The sequence below is a fragment of the Pelobates fuscus genome, chromosome 1 (genome assembly GCF_036172605.1).
Source record: "Pelobates fuscus isolate aPelFus1 chromosome 1, aPelFus1.pri, whole genome shotgun sequence".
Taxonomy (NCBI): domain Eukaryota; kingdom Metazoa; phylum Chordata; class Amphibia; order Anura; family Pelobatidae; genus Pelobates; species Pelobates fuscus.
The window spans coordinates 236868002-236876361 of NC_086317.1; the positions used below are offsets into that span (position 1 = coordinate 236868002).

An 8360-nucleotide genomic window follows, 5' to 3' on the forward strand; every position below is an offset into this window, starting at 1 on the left:
GACTGACTGACTTACTGACTATAGGGATCACACTGACTGACTGACTTACTGACTGCAGGGATCACACTGACTGACTGACTTACTGACTGCAGGGATCACACTGACTGACTGACTTACTGACTGCAGGGATCACACTGACTGACTGACTTACTGACTGCAGGGATCACACTGACTGACTGACTGCAGGGATCACACTGACTGACTGACTGCAGGGATCACACTGACTGACTGACTGCAGGGATCACACTGACTGACTGACTGCAGGGATCACACTGACTGACTGACTGCAGGGATCACACTGACTGACTGACTGCAGGGATCACACTGACTGACTGACTGCAGGGATCACACTGACTGACTGACTGCAGGGATCACACTGACTGACTGACTGCAGGGATCACACTGACTGACTGACTGCAGGGATCACACTGACTGACTGACTGCAGGGATCACACTGACTGACTGACTGCAGGGATCACACTGACTGACTGACTGCAGGGATCACACTGACTGACTGACTGCAGGGATCACACTGACTGACTGACTGCAGGGATCACACTGACTGACTGACTGCAGGGATCACACTGACTGACTGACTGCAGGGATCACACTGACTGACTGACTGCAGGGATCACACTGACTGACTGACTGCAGGGATCACACTGACTGACTGACTGCAGGGATCACACTGACTGACTGACTGCAGGGATCACACTGACTGACTGACTGCAGGGATCACACTGACTGACTGACTGCAGGGATCACACTGACTGACTGACTGCAGGGATCACACTGACTGACTGACTGCAGGGATCACACTGACTGACTGACTGCAGGGATCACACTGACTGACTGACTGCAGGGATCACACTGACTGACTGCAGGGATCACACTGACTGACTGCAGGGATCACACTGACTGACTGACTGCAGGGATCACACTGACTGACTATAGGGATCACAGCCATCTCTCTCCCTGTGTGTCTGGACCAGCACCTGCTCTGCCTCCATCACTCCTCCTGCAGCTCCCAGCCCAGTGGGCAATATCCAGCATGATTCTCCCAGCCCCCGCTATCCATGTCCCGGCCATTCACTCACACTCACACTCAGTCTGCTCTTACCTCCCGGCCGCCTCTCTGCTCGCTCGAGCTCTGTCACACTCACCGGGTCACTCCACCGGAAGTTGCTTGCTGACGTCACTTCTGTCAACACTCCCCCCTTCCGTGACGTGTAAATCCCGCGCCGACGCGCTGAGCCCAGATTGCAGTAGCCGGAGTGGCCCTCGGCGCTGTGTACCCCGTCCGAGGCGGCTTAGCGGCTTCCGTGTGTTTAATGTCCCTCCTGGCGGCGGCGCTCCTATCTAGAGATCAGAAGGGCGCTAGGATAAGAGTTGGTGACGTCACAAGTGAGCGACACAGTAAAGCGAGACCCCTCCCCCGGAAGTAGGCTGACTGGAGCAACGTGCTTAGTTGAGGGAGACTGTCGGCTGAGGTTGGTATCTTTTTCGACTGCCGTGAGGGGATCAGCGGGTATAACAACCGGCTTATTGCTGGGGTGGGCGAGGTAAGAGGAGCAGGTAGGGCCAGTCACACCCAGGGTGGGAGAACTGAATCTGCAGACACGCCTCCTGCTCACTGATCGATAAAGATAATGGCCAAGAGGTCAGTAGGCTGGGAGCTTATTATCTCCTTTGTCACCTAAATCCCCTAATCTCAATATGGTGCCCTCTATTCTGCAAACTCACAGTAAAGATGCCAGCATAGGGCGCTAGAGAAAACATTACGGAATACAAGACCCAGACATCTATTCCAAATAATAATTTAGAGAAAAATAAAGCATCCAGTACAGTAAACGACATCATATGTGTACAGGGGATGTAGCAAGTGCATTCCTACCAGCTGTCTCTATTTTATGCTCAGATCCCTTTTGTCCCTCCTTTCTGACCCAAAGTCCATCTTTTCTGGGAGCTCCATATTGAGCATATCCCCCTGTCTCGTCTTTCCTCCAAGCTATACATGTTAAGATCCTTTAACCTTTCCTGGTAAGTTTTATCCTGCAATCCATGAAGCAGTTTAGTAGCCCTTCTTTGAACTCTCTCTAAGGTATCAATATCCTTCTGAAGAATACTCCAGGTGAGGTCTCACCAGTGTTCTGTACAATGGCATGAGCACTTCCCTCTTTCTACTGCTAATACCTGTCCCTGTACAACCAATAGAAACATAGAATAAGAACCATTCAAAGCTGGTACTGAAAAGGGACTATAACTACAAGGACTTTCTTCCTTCGGATTGTGAACCCGATGAGTACTACTATTATGAAGAGATGCTGCAATGTTTCATTGCGGGGCTGAACTAGCCTATAGCTACTGTTAAAAGGACTCAACCTCCTGCTATACCCTATTTATGAGAACACAACTCACAAAATATAGAAAGGCAACATTACCAAGTATCTACAACTAAAGTATTAAAACATTTTCATGGACGAAATGTTCCACATCACAAAAACAATCCAATGGGAATTCATATAGAACTGACAAACAGGCAATCACAAACAATGCATGAGAACAAGCCAAACAAAGCATTAGCAGTGCTGCTCTAGTTTTTCTGGAAGTCAAGTAGGTTTTATATCTAGACGCTGGATATGTACCCAACCTGTTTATGACTCTCACGTGTCCAACAATTCCTAACTTGTAGTTTCATGACGCATTGTGGACTCCATATTTGTAGACTTCTCCGCTATGGCGATGACATGGTGGAAAAGTCTAAGGAAATATAAAATATATGTTACAATTGCGATTATGTAGTACATAATTTAAAAGGAGACATATAAAACCATGATTAAAGAGACACTCTAAACACAAACATTGTTGGCTTAATGAAGCAGTTTTGTTGTATAGATTCTATAGGGGTCAAAAGTGTTCAATTCTTTGCCATTTAGGTATGCAATTACTATTGTTTTACACAGCATGGGAAGAAAAAACATTTAAATCTTGCAACACAATATGTTTACTTACAACACAATATGTTTTACTTTAGGCATTATCTCCTGCTCTGTTAATTGAACTTTCCATCAGGCAATTAACATAGTACAGTTAATAACTTCTAATTTAAACACACTGCGATAAGGAACGCTTAAAGGAGCACTATAGTTCCAGGAAAACAAACCTGTTTTCCTGGCACTTCAGGGTTATTAGGTCCCCTTCCTCCCGCTGCGCTGAAGGGGTTAAAACCCCTTCAGCCACATACCTTAATCCAGCACCGGGCTCCCTCAGCGCTGGTGACGTCTCTTTCCCCTGACGACGTCAGCTTCTGAGTGGAGCCGAATGCGCATGCATGGCCAGAGCCATGCATGCTTCCAAACCGCCCATAGAAAAGCTTTACTCAATGTTTTCTTGTGGGGTTCTGAACTCGCGCTGCACAAGTTCAATGCGATTTTCACACTGAGAATCGCAGAAGTGGCCTCTAGTGGCTGTCAGGGAGACAGCTACTAGAGGCTGGATTAACCCCTTAAAGGAACACTATAGTCACCTAAATAACTTTAGCTAAATAAAGCCGTTTTAGTGTATAGATCATTCCCCTGCAATTTCACTGCTCAATTCACTGTCATTTAGGAGTTAAATCACTTTGTTTCTGTTTATGCAGCCCTAGCCACACCTCCCTTGGCTATGACTGACAGAGCCTGCATGAAAAAAAAACTGGTTTCACTTTCAAACAGATGTAATTTACATTAAATAATTGTATCTCAATCTCTGAATTGAACTTTAATCACATACAGGAGACTCTTGCAGGGTCTAGCAAGCTATTAACATAGCAGGGGATAAGAAAATCTTAATTAAACAGAACTTGAAATAAAGAGCCTAAATAGGGCTCTCTTTACAGGAAGTGTTTATGGAAGGCTGTCCAAGTCACATGCAGGGAGGTGTGACTAGGGTTCATAAACAAAGGGATTTAACTCCTAAATGACAGAGGATTTAGCAGTGAGGCTGCAGGGGCTTGTTCTATACACCAAAACTGCTTCATTAAGCTAAAGTTGTTCAGGTGACTATAGTGTCCCTTTAAGGACTGAACCAAATGTACACGTTGTGATCAAAACGTAAAGAAAAACTTGAATTTGCGTTAAATGTCTGTTCAGGCGTAATTCGCCTATTTCATATTATGTGCACCCACACTTATTAAATATCATTTTATTCAGGGGAAACAGGGCTTTCATTTAACATCAAATATTTAGCTATGAAACATAATTTAATATAAGAATTTAAAAAAAAAAAGTTTAGTTCTACGGGACATTCTAACTGTGAATGTCATAATACTGTTTGCTTTTAATACAAAAAAATAAACATATTTTGTATTCAGCGATGTCTCACATGTAAAACAGTACCCCCTATGTACAGGTTTTATGATGTTTTGGGAAGTTACAGGGTCAAATATAGCATGTTACATTTTTCTGTTTTTTTCACATTGAAATTCGCCAGATTGGTTACGTTGCCTTTGAGACCGCATAGTAGCCCATGAATGAGAATTACCCCCATGATGGCATACCATTTGCAAAAGTAGACAACCCAAGGTATGCCCTGTCTTTTTTAGTAGCCACTTAGTCACAAACCCTGGCCAAAATTGGCGTTCAAATTATTTTTTTGCATTTTTCACACACAAACAAATATTAACATAACTTGGGCCAGTGTTTGTGACTAAGTGGCTACTAAAAAAGACTGGACATACCCCATTTGCAATACCTTGGGTTGTCTACTATTACAAATGGTATGCCATCATTGGGGTGATTTTCATTCCTGGGCTACCATACGGTCCCAAAGGCAACGTAACCAATCTGTCGAATTTCAATGTAAAAAAAAAAACTGAAACGCAAGCCTTATATTTGACTCTGTAACTTTTGAAAACACCATAAAACCTGTACGTGAGGGGTACTGTTATACTTAGGTGACTTCGCTGAACACAAATATTAGTGTTTCAAAACAGATCACAACAATTCTATCATCCGTGTAAGTGCCATTTGTGTGTGAAAAATTGAAAAAAATTCACTTTCACTGACGATATCATCGCTGTAATACATTTTACTCTTTTGTAACACTAATATTTGTGTTCAGCGAAGTCTTCCGAGTAAAACAGTACCCCACATGCACAGGTTTTATGGTGTCTTGGAAAGTTACAGGGTTAAATATAGTGCTATCAAATTAAATTTCCTGGACTTTTGGCCTGGGTTGTCAGGCAGGTCCCAAAAATTCTAATTCATAAAATGACATAAATATGTAAAATTATTACATAAATATATACGTAGAATTATTATTAAAATATATATATAGTTCTACATGTATTTTGATATCCATATATATTTTAAAATACAGTTAGAACGAATTTACACATATACATTTTTTTTTTTACATTAACATATTTGTTTTATATTATATATAATGATTTTATATATATTTATCATTCTACGTGTATTTTGATTAAATATACTTGGATCATATATATAATAAATATATATGTGATCTAAGTATATATAATTTAATTTGAAACTGTTTTATTTTTGGGGGGGAGGTGGGTTACAGGCAGCAGGGGGAGTACCTGTCATTGTAGGCACTCCCCCTGCTGGCATTGCTGTGGACGGCTATGCCGTCCATGTGATCGCAAGGATCTTGCGATCACATGGCCCAGGTGGGCTGAAAGGTACAGAGGGTGAGTCCCCACATCGTGATTGCCGGCGACCAGGTAAGTAGAAAGGATGGCGGGGACGTGCTATGCCACCCCCTGTCGTTTAGAGCCGGGTCCTCAAGGACGGCATAGTACGCCCTTAAGGAGTTAACCCTACAATGTAAACATAGCAGTTTCTCTGAAACTGATATGTTTTCAGCTACAGGGTTAAAGCTAGGGGAACCTGGCACCCAGACCACTTCAATGAGCTGAAGGGGTCTGGGTGCCTATAATGGTTCTTTAAAAAAAAAAAAAAAATCTGTATTTTTCAATAAATGTTTGGGGAGGCTGTGTGAGTGTCAGCCGGGGAAGTGTGGCTAGGGCTGCATAAGCAAAGTGATTTCACTTCTAAGTGACAGAAAATTGGAGCAGTGAGAGTGCAGCGGCATGCTCTATACACACAAACCACTTCATAGTTACATAGCTGAAAAGAGACTTGCGTCCATCAAGTTCAGCCTTCTTCACATTTGTTTTTTGCTGTTGATCCAAAAGAAAGCAAAAAAAAAAAGTCTGAAGCACTTCCAATTTTGCAACAAACTAGGAAAAAATCCCTTCTTGACCCCAAAATGGCAGTCAGATTTATCCATGGATCCTTCATTGAGGTAAAGTTGTTTTGGTGCTTAGTGTCCCTTATGTTTTATCTTTTAAACATGCTCATTCTCCCTGTAAATCGGTTAGTCTATTTAGGAGGTATACAGGCTGTTAGGAGTATTGGAAGTGTACACGAGTTAGGTGAGGAATTTTGATAAAAGTTAAAATTTCTATGGGAAATAGTACAGCATAAATTCCAGTCGAATGTTAATATTTTTGTTTGTTTAATGAATATTATGTGAGAGATTTAGAAGTGATAGGGGTGCTTTAAAGAACATTAGCTCTAAAGTGTCTGAAAACTATCACTCCTTGTGATTGTAGGTTCCTTGGAATGGATTATATATCAAATCCTGGAGCTGTTACCCTTGCAGCTGGAATAGCTTGTGGTGTTTTTCTAGGCTGGACTCTGAGAGGCCGATTTGGTTGCTCCCGAACCATCAGGACTGTGGCTGCAAATGATGCAGGAAGTGAAGCAAGTGTTATGGGAGAACGAGGCGAATTTAAAATGATACTGGTTGTCCGTAGTGATTTGAAAATGGGGAAAGGTAAAGTAGCTGCACAATGTTCACATGCTGCAGTGTCTGCTTACAAACAACTACTTAAGAGAAATCCTGATCTACTCAAGCAGTGGGAATATTGCGGACAGCCTAAGGTGGTGGTTAGAGCACCAGATGAAGAAGGTTTGATTGAACTCCTCACTCAAGCTAAAGAGTTGGGATTGACTATTAGCTTAATCCAGGATGCCGGCCGTACTCAAATTGCTCCAGGGTCCCGAACTGTTCTTGGCGTGGGACCGGGACCTGCTGATTTAGTTGATAAAGTGACTGGTCATTTAAAACTTTACTAATGTTAATGCCAAATGTGTTTCTAGCGAAACAAACATATGTATCATAGTTTACAACATAATCTTTTTTTTGGGATGGCTAACAAGAACAGTTTAAAACAGAGTGTGAAATGGTATTAATGTTTACATCTTTAAATTACATCAGCAACTATATTCCATTCCTACATGCATTTTAGGTGGGATGATTACAAATCAATGATATTTTTTATTTTATTTTTTTTAATCTGAATTTATTAATTAAATGCTTTGAGGAAAATAAACATCTAAAGATAGATTTCAGTTTAAAATACATTATAGTCCAAAGATTATTCATCATGAAACAGGGATTCGTTTTTAATTATGAAGCACAAGTCTGTATATTCATATGGTGTTTTTCTTTTTCGGTAAATGAATTCCATTGCAACAAACGCTTAGAGAAACGCCGTAGTTTGCCCTTCGGTACATCCCCACTCAGGTCTCAAATATTTTACTCACTTGTTCAATTACAATATGTGTGAACATGTACAATTTGCATGTCAAACTGATCCCTATCATCAGAGCAGACCAGAACCGAAATGCCAACAAGTTATCTCTGCAAGAGAGATACAGCAACCCTGGATGATCTTTTCTGCGTTTTTTGTGCTTAATCAGTGAGGTGTATCTGATACTCTTCTTGCCACAGTGAGCTATATGTCACTGATGAGGCCTGACAAGGCCAAAACAATTATCTGTGCAGAGAGCCGGCCTGCAGTTTGCCTCTGGACCACTGTTTTGGTTGGATTAGTCTGATCTGCAAATGGCCTAGGTTCCATTTGTAATGGCTAGGGATGCACCGAAATTAAAATTCTGGATCGAAAACCGAAAATGACTTATGTTTTTCCCCCAAATGATTTTTTTTTAAGTTTTGTTTTTTTTTCTATCATTTTTATTAATATTAGACTTTTTAAAGAATTTAATCTAATATGAAAAACGTCCCTTCTCTTTTAGTGCCCCCGACCCCCCTTTATGTTTTTCTCTCCCACCTCTATTGTTCCCTGCCCCTCCCTCTTTTGTAGTGTTCTTTTCTCCCCTCCCCTGTCCCATAGTGTTCTTTCCCCCTGTCCCAAGTGCAGCATTCTTGACTTTTCATGTTATCATTAGTAGCTTTCAATGTGATTATATAATCATCGGAATTGTTAATGCAAGCATGTCTGTTAAACAATGCACTAAAAAAAAAAAAAAAAAATCATTTTTTCTTTT

The 8360-nt window shown here is 41.5% G+C and overlaps 2 protein-coding genes across 3 annotated transcripts in view; one reads left to right on the top strand and one right to left on the bottom strand.

Moving 5' to 3' along the window:
- VMP1 (vacuole membrane protein 1) overlaps positions 1-1213 on the bottom strand; it is a 204593-nt gene extending 203380 nt beyond the window's left edge. The window contains exon 1 of the mRNA XM_063455315.1: positions 1121-1213. The gene's annotated coding sequence lies outside the window, so the exon portion shown is untranslated. The remainder of the gene's footprint in view (positions 1-1120) is intronic.
- Positions 1214-1397: 184 nt separating this feature from the next.
- On the top strand, positions 1398-7973 carry PTRH2 (peptidyl-tRNA hydrolase 2). Of its 2 annotated transcripts, none has more exons than XM_063455348.1 (2): positions 1398-1490; positions 6620-7336. In XM_063455348.1, exon 2 carries the CDS (start codon positions 6630-6632, stop codon positions 7143-7145), a length of 516 nt encoding a protein of 171 aa, XP_063311418.1. In that variant the 5' UTR covers positions 1398-1490; positions 6620-6629; the 3' UTR covers positions 7146-7336. The 2 variants fall into 2 exon arrangements, with proteins under 2 accessions (XP_063311418.1, XP_063311426.1); XM_063455356.1 differs by lacking the exon at positions 1398-1490 and adding an exon at positions 1503-1562 and having other exon boundaries at positions 6620-7973.
- The last annotated feature ends 387 nt before the right edge of the window (positions 7974-8360 follow it).